General features: G+C 46.8%; 1 protein-coding gene and 1 long non-coding RNA gene across 4 annotated transcripts in view; one reads left to right on the forward strand and one right to left on the reverse strand.

The window, feature by feature from the left end:
• LOC141374228 (uncharacterized) overlaps positions 1-13696 on the forward strand; it is a 28788-nt gene extending 15092 nt beyond the window's left edge. Inside the window, exons 2-3 of the long non-coding RNA XR_012380982.1 lie at positions 11595-11730; positions 13574-13696. This is a non-coding gene — a long non-coding RNA (uncharacterized lncRNA). The remainder of the gene's footprint in view (positions 1-11594; positions 11731-13573) is intronic.
• MYRIP (myosin VIIA and Rab interacting protein) overlaps positions 1-15092 on the reverse strand; it is a 418488-nt gene that overhangs the window by 3131 nt on the left and 400265 nt on the right. For all 3 annotated transcript variants that reach the window (XM_073901699.1, XM_025870798.2, XM_073901706.1), the window contains exons 12-16: positions 13562-13756; positions 6537-6698; positions 2102-2206; positions 1929-1989; positions 309-427 (exon numbers count right to left, since the gene is read on the reverse strand). In XM_073901699.1, coding sequence (XP_073757800.1) covers positions 309-427; positions 1929-1989; positions 2102-2206; positions 6537-6698; positions 13562-13756 — 642 coding nt within the window. The remainder of the gene's footprint in view (positions 1-308; positions 428-1928; positions 1990-2101; positions 2207-6536; positions 6699-13561; positions 13757-15092) is intronic.

Raw genomic sequence — 15092 nt, forward strand, 5'->3', positions numbered from 1 at the left:
TTACATTCCTATGTACACATTTTTAGTTCTCGCATATCAAACCCTACAAGGAACGGGATATATAGTTGTGAGGATGTATCCACATATCGAAGAGGTTAGCAATACCAGGTAGGGTGCTCATCACTTCTCATTGCACACCCCCCACCCCGTTCCCCATACTCCCCCCACGTCCCCAACCAACAGACCGTGAGATCATGCAGGAAGGATGCTTCCTGGGCCTCTGATGGGGGAGCTGCGGACAGAAGGGCTAAAGAATGGAGGCCCCATCTACAGTGCAAGCGATGGGCATTGAGACACAGCTGAGTTACCATCAAATCCTTGGTGGTGCTTTTCCTTTCATTAGTCCTGTTTGTCGAGGCGCCTTGGAGAATGAAGTTGCGGTTAAATGTTTTCATGGTGGTCACTGAAGATGACTCCATGTTTTCAGCTAAAAGGAAACAAATAGAAATAAGTGATAACCAGAAGCTGGGCTGAGTGTTGAGGAAGAAAGACCAGGTGTCCTCATGACCCAGATTTTGGTTCTAGATTTGGCATCTCATTCCAGTCCACAGGTCTGACTGCAGAAGCTTTTAATTTTGTGTTTATTTTTATGATATGCACCAAACAAATTCAAGAATCATTTATGGCTTTCCAGGAAAGGGTAGCTTGGAGATAATCTACCATAGTTCATAAATTCTTTTTTTTTTAAGTAGGCTCCACGCCCAGCATGGAGCCCAATACAGGGCTTGAATTCATGACCCTGAGATCAAGACTTGAGTTGAGATCAAGAGTCGGATGCCTAACTGACTGAGCCACCCAGGTGCGCTGTCTATAGTTCATAAATTTTTATTTGCGATTCTGGAATATAGGCTCTAAAAGTTGTAAATCCGTAAAACTTTGGGGCCCAAACTGTCCAATGGCAAAACCTGACTTACACTGACATATGGCCATTTAAAATCCTTGTCCATCCCACCGAGAGTAAACATTCTCTTGTTAATGTGTTTATCAGATGCTGCCCCAGACACCACGGGGAGGGCGCTGTTAGGAATTATACTATACATGTACCATATTACCTTTCTAATGTCCAAGACATTCTGAAACATATACTTATCCAAGGGTTTCAAATAAGGGACCATGGATCTGTAATACATTGTAATTGTATGGGGCTTTATGGATTCAATAAATGCTGAACAAAGAATGATGGAGCCAAGACTCAAACATATCTTCTGACTGTCTACTCTTCTGATCTGTAGACCTAAGTCCTAGTTTGGTACCATCATATATGGCTCCTGAATCCAGGGAAATTGTTGAAGACGCCCAGTGGAGGAGGGGGACAACACCAGCATCTCTGGAATCCCCTGTGGGTTGTGCATTGTGTTAGATGCCTCTGATGCCCTGCCCACGTTTCCCTGACATCACCACACATTCTGGCATCCAGCACCTTCCAAAAGCGTGCTTCTGCAAGCACCGTCATTCTCTCTCGGCTCATGCATGGGGTGGGGCAGAAGTACCAGGGAATTAATGCCTCCCCCCAGTAAATGTCAGGGGCTGATAGCTGAGAGTTGAAATCCTCATTTTCCTATTCTTTGGGCAGGAAACTCTGAAGTGCAATCGATGCTATCTCCCTGAAGTCCTCAGGCGGGAGTTAGCCTCATTTGCCCAGAGAAATTAACTATGAATTAAATTGCACTGCATTGACTTAATTTCCTTCCCTGAATCATTTCTTGCTTCTCCTACCAGTGTGTCTTGGAATCACTTCCCAAATCCCATCCTTGTCCTGGGGTCTGCTTCTTAGGGGGATTCAAGTCAAGATAAAATTCTTCACAAGAGCACTTCTGGGTGAGAACTCCCCATTAGGTCTGGTCGTCAAACTCAAATCACTGAGTCACTCAAAGTAAGTAAGTCAGGCTTAATTCTTTGGTAGCTCTGTGGTTTTACTGTAAGCACACCTTTCACTGGTGGGGCAGGCAGTTTCCTCCTCTGCTGCCTTGATGTGTCGATGGTTTGTACCTACAAACAGAACACAGCAGTCAACACACCTTTGCAAAGCCAAAGATATTTTATCTTCTAAATTTTCCAGGTCGTGCAATATTCCAACAGAGGAAGTGAGGGACAAACGCACCTGGTTCCTTTGCTTCTGATCTCGTTTTCTTGTGAGGCGCACACACGGTGCTATGTTTAATCCTGCAATGGTCAGGGCTGAAATCCGGCTCTCGATATCAGAGATCTTAATGCAACAGAAAGAATCAGTAGGGGAAAAGCACAGGTGGGGGGAATCTTTGTTAAAAATGACAGGAATCTATAATGAACAAATCTGCTTTGATGTATGCTCATTCATTCATTCATTCAACTTCTTTTTTTTTTTTTAAAGATTTTATTTTATTTTATTTTTTAAAATATTTTATTTATTTATTTGAGAGAGAGAGAATGAGAGGTAGAGAGCACGAGAAGGAAGAGGGTCAGAGGGAGAAGCAGACTCCCCGCTGAGCAGGGAGCCCGATGTGGGACTCCATCCCGGGACTCCAGGATCATGACCTGAGCCGAAGGCAGTCGCTTAACCAACTGAGCCACCCAGGCGCCCAAGATTTTATTTTTTTAAGTAATTTCTACACTCAATGTGGGGCTCAAACTCACAACCCCGAGGTCAAGAGTCGCATGCTCCACCGACTGAGCCAGCCAGGTGCCCCTCATTCATTCAACTTCTACCAAGCCCTTCTCTATCTAGTGCTGTGGTAAGAAGATAAAACACAGGCCTTCTTTTGTGAATTTAAATGTCTAGTTTGATAGCTCTAGAGTATATCAACACCCTTGTCAGGGATATCTCTCTAGAGATAAGTAGAAGCCCTGGGCATGATGGGAACCGTGGCCCATCATGGTGGGGAGAGGGGAGGGAGGTGATCAGGAAGGCTTCCAGAGTGAGCCACACTTGATGAGAGCCTTGAAAGGCAAGTATGATTTATAGGTCCTTCTTTGTTCTACCATGACTCCATGAACCAAACCACAGCACCAACTCTTAGGAGGGAGGCCCACCAGTCCCTGGTTCAAGTCCATTTCTTTCATTAAAAGGACAAGTGCCTTGAGAAACTCTCTCTTCTCTCTGGGCATCAGTTTCCTCCACTATAACATCAGAAGATCAGAGAGAGTTCAGATTACGTTTCAAGAGTCTTAAGGCAGATACAGAGAGCAAGAGCCCAGTCAGTGCCCAGAAAGAACCCTAACCCATCCACGTCCCCAGGGATGAAGAAGACATAGTCCCTGCTCTTAGAAATTAATTAATATGTGCTATCACCATGCTAAGCATTTTAAATACGTGAACTCATTCATAAACCTATGACAGAGGTACCATTCTCTTGGTTCTATAGATGAGGATCTGTGGCTCAGAGGGATAAGTAACAGAGCCAACATTTCACAGCTGGTCTGGGGCAGAGCTCCAAATTCCTGCCAGTCCTCATGCTCTTGCCACACTGCCACATTCTAAGAGGATCTGCCAAGGCCCGGCATGGGGGACATGGGGAGAGGCGGGAACAGGCTGGTGGTGGAGGGAGGAGATGGGGGTCACAGCTGTCCTGTGATCTCTGGACACAGCCTGAGTGTTGCCAGGGCATCAGACAGGGAACCTGAAAGTCGGCCAGCAGCCAGTGTGTGTGGCCCCAGAGGGCTCTGCCACCTCCCCTATCCCTCCGTTCTCTTGAGCTGCTCAGAACAAATTCAGATTCTGCTGTCATTTACTGAGGACCTCTTCGGACAAAGCTTATTGGGACAGATGTTACAGAAGTGCAGAGAGAAGGACTGAAGGGTCGGTGAATATGGGAGCTGCTTCCCCTCGCCCCAAGCGCAGGTGGTCTTGGTCAGAAGAGGAAGATGCGGAGGGCGGAGGCCAAGGCTGTGACAGCTGGTGAAACACTCCAAGCTGTCCAGCAGCCAGCTCCCAGGGGAGACACCGTGCAGCCCCTGCCCCTCCCTGGCCCCCCGATGCCTTCTTGTTCTGGCTCCTCAAATTTCAAATTGAAAGCTGCATTCCTTTGGCTTATAGACCAGTAACCTGCACAGGCCCCTGAGAAAGGTTGCAGGCTAAACTTTTATCAGTCATGTGCAGCTGGTGTGGATTAGATGCCCATGTTCTTTCCTGCAAGCAGTTTTGATGGAAGGCCTTGCTTGGCAGGCCTTGGGAGAGAGGTCACTGGGAGAGCAAGCTGCTCGCCTCCTGATTTGCTGACTGGCAGGCTGTGGAATAAGAAGGGGTTAAGTTTTTGCGTTTTAGTTCATAGGGCAAAGGCCAGAGAAAGAGGAAAGGAGGCTACTGAGGGCTGATTTTGCCTACAGTTTGCTCTCTCTCTCTTATCTATCTACCTAGTTATGTTCCACTTCATTCCTAAGACTGCATACCCAGTGATCCTTACACTTGCTTAGAGGGGATGACAAATTCAGGTCTGAGTTTCCTGGGAGCCAAAGCAAAGAGATCAGTGTAGGATTCTATGTCCACAAGACAAAGACCCCAGTGCTCAGAAGAACAGTTTTTCCTGATACTGAGAGTTAAGAGAGACCTTCCCCAGGAAGCTCACAGAGATGATGCTGCATGATACAGTGGACAGCACAGTAGCACACCCCCCACCCCATGGGTCATCCTGCAATCTCCCAAAGCACTGGGCAATCCTGTGCCAAGGGTAAACTCCAAAGTGAGAGAGTCCCTAGAGTCTGACCTAATCCAAGAACAAGTTTAGCGTATCTACCCTCCTCAGTGGGGACAACTTGGGATGAAACAGACAACAGGGAGCACGAAGCTTCATTCTCTGGTGGCAGGCAGGCAGTAGGGGGAGTCTCCATGGTACTGAGGATTCCCACATTGTGAAGATCCATAAAACTGAAGGCAAAGTTGACAACCTCCCTTGCAAATTAAGGACTACAGTTTGTAAGTGGATATGTGTCTGATGGCAGGACCAGCACATTTCTCAGAAAACCACACAGCACAGACTGGTGAAGAATGTGGCTGTGAGGTCAGAAAGACAGGTTCAAGTCCTGGCTTCATTACTCTTTAGCTATTTGACCTTGGCAAGTGGTTTAACCTCCCTGAGCCTCAGGCTCCCTAGAAATAAAAGGGGAAAATAACAGTAGCTATGTTATGGAGTTGCTGAAAGGATTAATTACAATAACGAGGTCAGGTGTCGAGTACAACTCATGGCACCAAGTAAGGCTCACTGAACACTAGGTATTATTGATAACATTACTGTCACATTTAAAAATGTATAAAGACTAGGCACATTCAAACACATAGAACATGGGCATTTTGGACTCCAGGATTTTCTGCCATAAAACATGGCTCCAATAATTTAAGACTAGAAATATCTAGAGCAGGAATAACTATCGAGTAAAACCTTGCCAAACACCCATAAATGATATTACTTCCTGCTAAACCACTCAAGAAGTATTTGCTGCAAAGTATACCCCCAGAAAACAAATGATTTGATTCTACTGTATATAATTTTGATCATACATTGACTAAATGTTGGGTGGAAACCAACATTCCATTTCTGGAAAATAATTTGTATTTGAGGAGAGATGGTTTTCAGCCATTCTTGCTGATAATGAATAGTCGACAGCGCTATGTGCAATGAGACCATTCCTAGCCTGCAGCCTTAACTCATCCACAGGGTGGAGAATGGGTGCCCTCACATTCTCTAGAGTGCTTAATGCTGCCAGTAGTGGTAGGGATTTTTGACTCTCTAAAACAAACATATTTATTTAAAAAATAATTACCACTCGAGATCATCATCTTCTCTATCCATAGGTGGTTTCCATTGACCCCAGGTCCCCCTAGGATGCAGTTTTAAGATGCAAGGTCTGTGGAAATATCACTGAACCAGAGAGGTCTATACTGAGCGTATACCATAGAGACCAGCATGTCTCATGGACCCCAGTCTGAGAATCAGCGACTTAGTCCACAGTCCATTCTGATCCAGAGTCAGAGGCCATGGGAATACCCATGAAAGCTTCAAACTAGTGTCTTCACAAAGTTACAAATAGCATCATTTCAGTTCTGGATCGGCCATATCTAAATCATGCAAAATATTGGTCTGAGAAATCCACACTTTTAATTTCATTCATTTATTCACCTCATTTTTATGGAGTGCCAAACCCATGTCCAGTATTATGGTAGGCACTGGAGTTACTGTGCTAAGCGAGGCAGCTGTAGTCTTGTCCTCATGGGGCTTTTAGTGTATAGAGGGGGAAACTGGCATCAAGTAAGTCATCAACCATGTGATCAAGGTTAGGGAAGGATGGTCTTGGGATGGAATGGGGATCTATTTGGCCAGGAGACCCACCTGTGGGTCAGGGAATTTGTCCAAGAGGAAGGTGTCATAGGTTTAAAGAGAAATCTGATATATTATCAAGGCTGTCATTTTTAAAAAGGAGGGTCCTTTTGGTGGAACCCACCCAAAAGGTCCGTGCAAGCACACTACCGAACTGATAGAAAGGCTCTGCAATCATTCTTGTGGAAGATGGGGTGCCCTCTCCCCTTTCATGATGGTGCTCCATCTGTGCAGAGAGGGAGTTCTTACCTGGAGCTCAGCATGGTGGACCTGGGCTGCTGCCGTGGCCACCTGGTCCTCCAGATCTGCCAGTTCGGTCTCATCGGTGCCACTGTGGATGCAGCGGGCGGCACCCTCCAGTTCATTCAGCTGGCCTTCCAGTCCGTACACGGTGCCTGCCGCCAGGTACACCTGCGGAGGAGGTGCAGCTTCTGAGCTCAGGTTTTGGAACTGGGACCGGGGGTGGGGGGTCCTTTCAGGGCACCTTGGTAATTCAGGGCAGTGAGAGAGAACCAGGCTCAGCACTGGGGGAAAAGTCAGGGAATGCCCCCATTTATAAACATTCTTCACACTGAAATGGTAGCATGAGGTCTTACCACCCCCTCACTGTCAACCACACCTACCCTCCAAACTTTCCTGCAAGAAAAAGCAACTTTTTTTTTAAAAAGATTTTATTTATTTATTTGACAGAGAGAGAGACAGCGAGAGAGGGAACACAAGCAGGGGGAGTGGGAGAGGGAGAAGCAGGCTTTCCCTGAGCAGGGAGCCCGACGTGGGGCTTGATCCCAGGACCCTGGGATCCTGACCTGAGCCGAAGGCTGACGCTTAACAACTGAGCCACCCAGGCGCCCTGAAAAAGCAACTTCTAAGTCTTTAAAATATGATAAAATTGTCCAAAGGACATGGCGTCAGCTACATAAATTGTAAATTTGTCGAGTGACTGTAACAACCATAGTGCCAAGACAGAAGACACAAAGAGAAACTCATGATGTGATTTTTCCAAGAAAAATCTTGGTTGGCATTTGGCAACTGAAAAAAATCCAGAAAGCATAAAAGAGATGAAATTAATTTAAAACAATGACACATTTTGAGTGAATTATCTCTGATTGATGACCTTCGGTTTGCTCGAAGCAGGTTAAGAGAGTTAAGATGAACCTGCAATGTGTAGTAGGAAAACAGTTTATTTCTTTCTTTCTTTTTTTTTTTTTTTAAAGATTTATTTATTTATTTGAGAGAGCGAGAATGAGAGAGAGAGTACACGAGAGGGGTGAGGGCCAGAGGGAGAAGCAGGCGAGGTGAGGGCCAGAGGGAGAAGCAGGCTCCTCGCCGAGCAGGGAGCCCGATGCGGGACTCGATCCCGGGACTCCGGGATCATGACCTGAGCCGAAGGCAGTTGCTTAACCAACTGAGCCACCCAGGCGCCCGGAAAACAGTTTATTTCTTAGAAAATTGTGCGATGTTGAAAGAAACAAGACAGTTTTTTAAGAGCCTTTGAAAATTAAAGAGAAAATCAGACAAAGGGAATAATCTGAGGAAAAATTAAAGGCAGAAAAATTTGACTCATGAGTTTATAAGGCGATTGCCGTAAAAAGGGGCAAACAGTAGGTACAATCGTTGGAATAATTCACACTGAGGGATACCGGCCAGGGTGAGCGAAACAAATGTCCTTCAGCCTAAATAGTAATGTGATGCAACAACCAACTACACGGAACGAGATTGATCCAAAGAACCTAATTACTTAACGAGAGGTTTTTGAAATTTAATCAACATATGTAAAGCTCTAAACATGTAATCACAGCAATTTAGAGTCGATCTGAATGAAAACACACGGTCACACACGGCTCTTTTAACTTGAGTTAAAAATAAAACTGTTAGGATAAGCCAAGAGCTTGTGCACACAAGTCATGCCAAGTGTTTTGTACTGAGCGATGCCGAGTGTTTTTGAGGAGGGGAATAACGCTGAGGTGCTCCTACCCTGTCAGTTCCTTGGCCTGATTCACGCATCTGCATTAAAACTGGCAATTTTACAAGACATTTCAAAGTGGAGCAAAGGCAGGGGCAGGTTTGATGAATGTGCATTTGTGCCTCGCCAGGCATGATGAACTGGGTTGGGGGAGCTTCCCGCCGGGACTGACACAGGGGACGCCATGTTAAGTGATTCGTCAGTCAGAGAGGGGGCCTCGAAGCAAATGTCCACTGACAACTGCCATAGTTCAGTCGGCCCTTAGTTTTGTCCTTCTTTGCCATATGCAAGGATCAGAGAACTTCTGTTTCTAAAAGATCCTCACAGTTAATGTAAGACATTTATTCTTTGTCTTGAAAACAAGATACGCTTCTTAGTTGTTTGTCACACGAAGGAAATGATGGATATTTCAAAGGGGGAGAAAACATTAAAAATTTGTGTCTTAAAAGTTTTGAAGTTGAAAACTTCTCTTCAGAGGGGAAGAAACTTGAGAAAAGAGAGAGGGAGGGAGAGACAAGGAGAGACGATAAAAAAATGTATTTGATAAGATAATTTAAAATACTTACAGGGTTGCACAATGAAACAAAATTTGGAATGATTATGTAACCAAACGAATAATCTCAGTGAGTGTGGCAATGGGGTTAAACATAACTTGTCATAACTTTGGTCTCAGGAACCTTGATTTTTCCAGAACACACAAAACTCAACATCATTACATCATACAGCTGTGTCATCCTAATAGTCTCTTGTTTTGTCTTCAACATGGTCATCTGCTAATGTTCTTTGTTTTCTCTGCCAAATCAAAACAATATGAACTAGTTCCAAGCCCTCAGCAAGGCCAGAATGTTCATCTTTTACTCCGTGTTCCCTGAAAGCGGGCTTTGCTGGCACGAGGGGGGAAGGGAAGGTTCCCTTGCTCGTGGCAGTCCCTGAGGTGGGTGCTATTATCATCACCATCTTAAAGAGGAGAACATTTGGTCCTGGAGGGTGAGTGACTTCCCCAGGCCTCGAAGCTAGGAAGTGATGGAGTTGGGATTTGAGCTCCCGGGGGCTGATGTCAGATCCCATGACTTTATCCATCCTGCCCTGTGAATGCCCTGATACTTAATCTCATTTGCACCGTTATGACCTTTTACATTTGAAACTCTGACCTAATGGTACTCGAGTTATTGTGGTTATAGATCAACCTGACGTTGGTTCTGTTGCTGGGGGTGAAATAACACAAGTTAACATGCTATAATGATGGAATGTTATTCTAGTCTTAAAACACAATCCATTTGAAAACCACTAACCTGGAATTGCTGGCTGAGTAAAGGCCCACTTTTGGCGAGAACCATGGCTACAATGTCTGTGTAAGCTAGGTCTTCTCCAAGCTCCAGCCACTGATGCCCATGACCCCATGGACTAGCTCCTGGTTCAACTCATCTTCCTCAAAGTGGTTCAAGGGACTAGAACAGGTGTTTCATTAAGGAAGGGCTTTGTGGGCAAAGCCTTTAGGGTAAAGAGAATTAAACAGATTTCTTCGCTGCAGGACTTCTCAGAGTCTTTAATGTGCTAACACGTCTCTCAGTTTTCCTAGAAAGACTATACAGATTGCTGAAACTGATTTGATTTTATAGCATCCTTGTCGGACTTGCCTTCCATGAAACACATTCTAGAGGACTACATCTAGACAGTAATTGATAGCATTTCTTTGCTTGCTCTTGAAGGCAGAGGACCACTGAAGTAGCCCAGCTCCACATCCTCTCCTGTGCCACGGGGGTGCCCGAGAGCCTTGAGAAGGAGGACCAACATCCTCTGCCTGCTCCTGGATTCTGTGGCAGAGCTGGGCTCCCTCATGGGGCAGTTCTACTGTGTCTGCTGTCACTATAGACACCATGGGCTTTGGTGTTGCCAAAAGTTACAGGGCAATGCTAAAAGGGAAGTTGGGGCTGTCCCTGCACTACCTCTGTGCTGGGAATTATGGGGTGCCCCAGGCTGTCGGTTGGTCATTTAGCAAAGAAGAGAATGAAGAAGGTCCTCCATTGGGGGTGGTGGGGGTATGAGGGAGCCGATTCATCCCTCCCAGTCATAACCCTGCATAAATCCACAAGGTGGCCTCTGTGGGTCCCTACTCCTCACACCAGGGGTCTGAGAATGATCTGCCAGGGGTTCTGTTGATCCCTAGATCCACTGTCTACCCTCCTCTGCCCCGCCCTGTTCTCAGTGAGGCTGACCTGTCTGAACCTCATCACCCAGGCTCCCTTGCTGGCTGGGATGGGTTTGGCCAATGGGAGACAACCAGCAGGAGATCAAAGGCAGGAGGAGAGGGAAGTTTGTCTCCGTGCCCCTGCTCTCTCCCTGGGCGGGCTGCACGGTGACTGCTCCCACTAGGGGGCGCTCCTCCGGGCTCCAGCTCTCCATGGACTACACTGTCCAGGGGTGGGGACCACTCTCCCCCCCTCCAACCCCGACGGCCACTCTCTGGGTGCTACAGCATCCCTGAACCATACCCACACCTCAAGATAGTCCCTTCCTGAAACTCTGTTCAGAAGGTGAGAATAAGTATCTCCGTTTCTAGTTCTGACATCCCGGCTCCTCGGCACAAAGGAGCAAGGCAGTGGAGAAAAACGGAGGGCCCTTTAGAACACAGACAAAAAGTCCCGGTTTAATTAAATCAGCTGCACTCAGAGGCCCATTTAAGAATCAGCCCCGCCCCTGGGCTGCTCAGCTGAATTCCATCCTGGAAACCGCAGAGCAAAACCAGCCCCAGGGCTCTGTGATCTTTATCTCTAAGGAGATAAAGAGAAGAGTCATCCCTTCTCTGACTCAAAACCCTTAGAATTCAAAGGAAAGTAGATGGAGTTTCTTCCGAGGTGCAATTTGAAAAGCTGGAAGGGGGAGGGGAGGAGGGGAAGAAGGGGAAGAAACAGTTAACTCTTTGGGGATCAGGCGAGGCATCTCCTAGGCCAGACCGGGAACAGGGAGTTATTCCCCCCCCCCCCCCCGCGCCGCCTTAGAGCGCAGGTCCCTGCTGGGGTTTCTGACATCTCACATCAGCGGGTAAGTGCCATGGGTTTCGACCTGAAAATGTTAAGGAACCCAAGGAAAGAAACGTAATGGATAATAAAAGGATTTTACAAAATGAAAACTGCCCACAAAGGCTTTGCATTTTTCAACATGCCCCTTGCAGGAAAAAAAGGCATGTTGTCTTTGCTTTAAGTGTGCCCTGGGAACCCACTTAATGTGAGTATTTCACGTATTGTATTTTTTTTTTTTTAAATACAATTACTTGGTAAAACAAAAACACTCCTTTCCCGGTGCACCGTATCTTGACTTTAACTTTTTCCATTCTGTGTGTTCAGGATTAAGGCCATTTTAGGACTATCAGCACTGAAAGAACTGTATCGTAGACATCTTTAAAGAACAGAGACCCTCCATATTAGCAATAAAACATTTCTTCCTAAGGAAAGGACTTCATTCGTCTGAATCATATATCAGGTAAACACTCTTTGAGCACCTCTGCGTCAAGCTCTGGGCAAGGGCTGGGGCTACTCATGTGAAAGACCGTGTTCTGCAGGGATTCATACATCTGAGTCTTAATCTGGGGGTGACCTGGTTCCTGCCTCCCTGCAGCTCCCCCTCCAATATTTGACGTCTGGACACATTTTGACTGTCACATTTTTAAAAACATTTTCTTTTCTTCTAAAGAATTTATTTATTTGAGAGAGAGAGAGAGATTGAGAGAATGAGTGGGAGGAGGAGCAGAGGGAGAAGCAGACTCCCCGCAAAGCAGGGAGCCCACCGTGGGACTCGATCCCAGGACTCTGGGATCGTGACCCGAGCCGAAGGCAGACACCAAACCAACTGAGCCACCCAGCTCCCTGACTGTCACATTTTGATGTCACTGGCATCTCATGGGCAGAAGTCAGGGATGCTGCTGAACATCCTTCACCCCCCACAACAAAGAATTATCGAACCCAAAATGTCAATGGTGCCAATCTAATGGGGACAGATGAGTGGACAGAAAGGGCAGCAAAATGAGGTAAGGGGCAGATGGACCTCTACTTAGGTTTTATGGGAATTCCAAAGGAGAGAGTCTTTAACTTTTAAGTTAAAACAATTGGCATTTTTTTTTAAAACTTGAGTCATTTTTGATTTGTTGTTGTTTCAACTTTTTGCAAGAATTGCCTCTACTAACAGTTCCTGATTTCTGAGAACTGTGTTCATGACAGCACCCCACAATCAGGGTTGATTCTGCTGGCTCTGGAAAGATGGAACCCCCTGACTTGATATCACTTCCGTGGGCAGGATTATGCCCCCTGGTGACGGTGACTATGGCCCGAGTGGTTAATGTCCCAATCTCTGTGTCACCCCCTAGTCTACAGTGTTGGAAAATTCTCATCAGGAATTTATTAAAACACTCAACAATGAGTGTGGATATTGATATGTAAGAATCTGGTACCTCTTTTCTGTCCTCCCAAGTCAGGCTAGAAAAATCCACTACCAGCACACAAGTCTGGAAGCAGGGTAGACCACTTGTGACCTACATTCTGTTGGCAACCACCCCCTTTCCCTGTGGCAGTGTTCCACCTGGATCCCCACGGGATACAGTTCCTGCATCTCCCACCCCCCAAGCTTCAGTGTGCTTTTGTTCCCAGGCTCAGCTGTACAGAGGACTGCCTGGGGATCCTGTAGACACTTTGCTTGCTTGTTTGTAGAGACGGAAGTGTCTGCTGGCTGTAGGAAAGGCCAGTTCCTTTGCCTCAGGACAACCCTGAGATGCAACTGATACCCCGGGGCTTCCTGCAGGCTCAGGTCAAAGCTACTCTTTGTCTAAGGTCACACCTTTGTTGGGGCCCCTGAGTGACTCAGTCAGTTACGCCTCTGCCTTCAGCTCAGGTCAAGATCCCAGGCTCCTGGGATTGAGCCCGGTGTTGGGCTCCCTGCTCAGCGGGGAGCCTGCTTCTCCCTCTCCCTCTGCCTCTCCCCCTGCTTGTGCGTTCCGGCCCCTCTCTGTGTCAAACGGATAGATAAAATCTTTAAAAAAAAAAAAAAGGTCACACCTTCACTTGACTGCTTCCCTTCCACCTGTCTTTCCCCATTCCCTGACCAGCCTCCCTGGGGGAGCACTTCCCTAAGAAATCACTTGCAGGCAAACCCCCACCTCAGGGTCTGCTTCTGGAGAACCCAGCCCGAGCCCCTCCCTGAGAATATATCAGCTATGGTGGTGGTGTGTATGGTCCTTGCACTGTTCCTGATGGGTTACACCGTCATCAGTTTCTTCTTTGCACCTGCTTGCCCTAGACAGGGAACATCCCCACTGTCTTACGTTTTCTTCCAGGGAAGTCAGCTGCTCATCCAGTCTCGCTTGGTCTGTCCCGAGAGGAAACGTCCCCTTCTCTCTGTTGGGAGGGACAGATGAGAACTCCCAGGGCCCTGTGGACTCTGCTATCAGCTCCTCTGTGGCATTGATAACTTTCAGGACTTCTGTGGAGATGTTGCAGAGAGAAACAGCAGAATACTTCTGTTTGGTCCAATAACAGAAGGGGACAGAAGACAAGAACAGCACATTAACACTGACATGGAAATTCTGCATCATCATGGTGCTCATCATGAGACTGATTCCATTATAACACACACGAACATCGATGTGCCAAAGGAACAAGAAGCTAAACAATCTACCCGGCAGGAGAGCATCTGGAGGAGGCCCGATTTGACGTGGCCTAGCTTCTGTGACTCACCCTGAATTATGTGATTCTGTCCCCTTCACTGTCCTTCCCCTCCAGGGAAGGAGACCTCAAGGGGAGGCCACTCCATCTCCTGCCCACTGCTGCTGGTTTTATAGCCACACCTCGTTTTCTGGATGATATTCTACTTCCTCAACAGAGCTTCAGTCACAGACTTTGTCAGACTACATCCATGGCTGGTCCAATAGGGGGCTTTCTGGACTGGGCATTATGAGACCTGGGTTCTAGATCTGGCTCTAACTTCATTTAATGATGGGATCTTGACCCAGTTACTGTGTACTTCTGGAACTCAGCTTCGTCATCTGGTCAGTGAGTCTGTTGGAAGTTTCCCTGCAGTGTGTCAGTAGCCCCTGTGTGTTTAGCTCCCACACACCTGTTCTCAAGCCCATTCTCCCTTTGCTCTGCTGGACCATAGAGGCTGAATGGAGAAATACTCTATTTCCCTCTTCCTTCACTGCCAGGGGCAGTCATGTGACACAGTTCTGACCAGTGAGCCTGACAGGAAAGCCGGCCCAGAGGTCTCGATGAAAGCTTTTGTTTTCCTAACCAGGTGAATAGATCCGGCTGATGCTCTCCTTCCCCACTCCTGTCTGCCTTGATCACAGGTGTGCAGTTGTGACAAATACCAAAAGGCTGAGTAAGGTGGGTCAGAAAGCCCGAAAGAGCCTGGCCCAGACAGCCGCAGATCAGCTGAACCACCGTGAGTCACCCCTTGCCTCTGAACATCTTGTTACATGAAAAAAATAGTCCCCTACCATTGAAGCCATTGTTGGCCAGATTTTCTGTTATTTGTAGCTGAATATATTCCTCACTGACACAAGCTTTTACATTCAGGGCTGAAAATTACAATCAGTTCAGATCTGGGCCAAGGTCATTGATGACCTTGAGAGGCATTGCAACCACAAAAAATTATCCGCATCTTTGAGTTCATTGGGACATAGAACATAAGCAATAAGCTGGAGTTCAATGTTTCTGGATGGCAATGGTTTCTATTTAGAGCCAAGTTTATTTATCCTATCAAAGGGTTTGTAAACTGGAAGCCAAATATTGCCTACTGCCGACCAGGGTGTGTGTGTGTGTGTGTGTGTGTGTGTGTGTGTGTGTGTGTGTGTG

This window comes from Callorhinus ursinus, unplaced genomic scaffold (assembly GCF_003265705.2).
Source record: "Callorhinus ursinus isolate GAN/ISIS: 27379988/994484 unplaced genomic scaffold, GSC_fseal_2.0 scaffold1, whole genome shotgun sequence".
Taxonomy (NCBI): domain Eukaryota; kingdom Metazoa; phylum Chordata; class Mammalia; order Carnivora; family Otariidae; genus Callorhinus; species Callorhinus ursinus.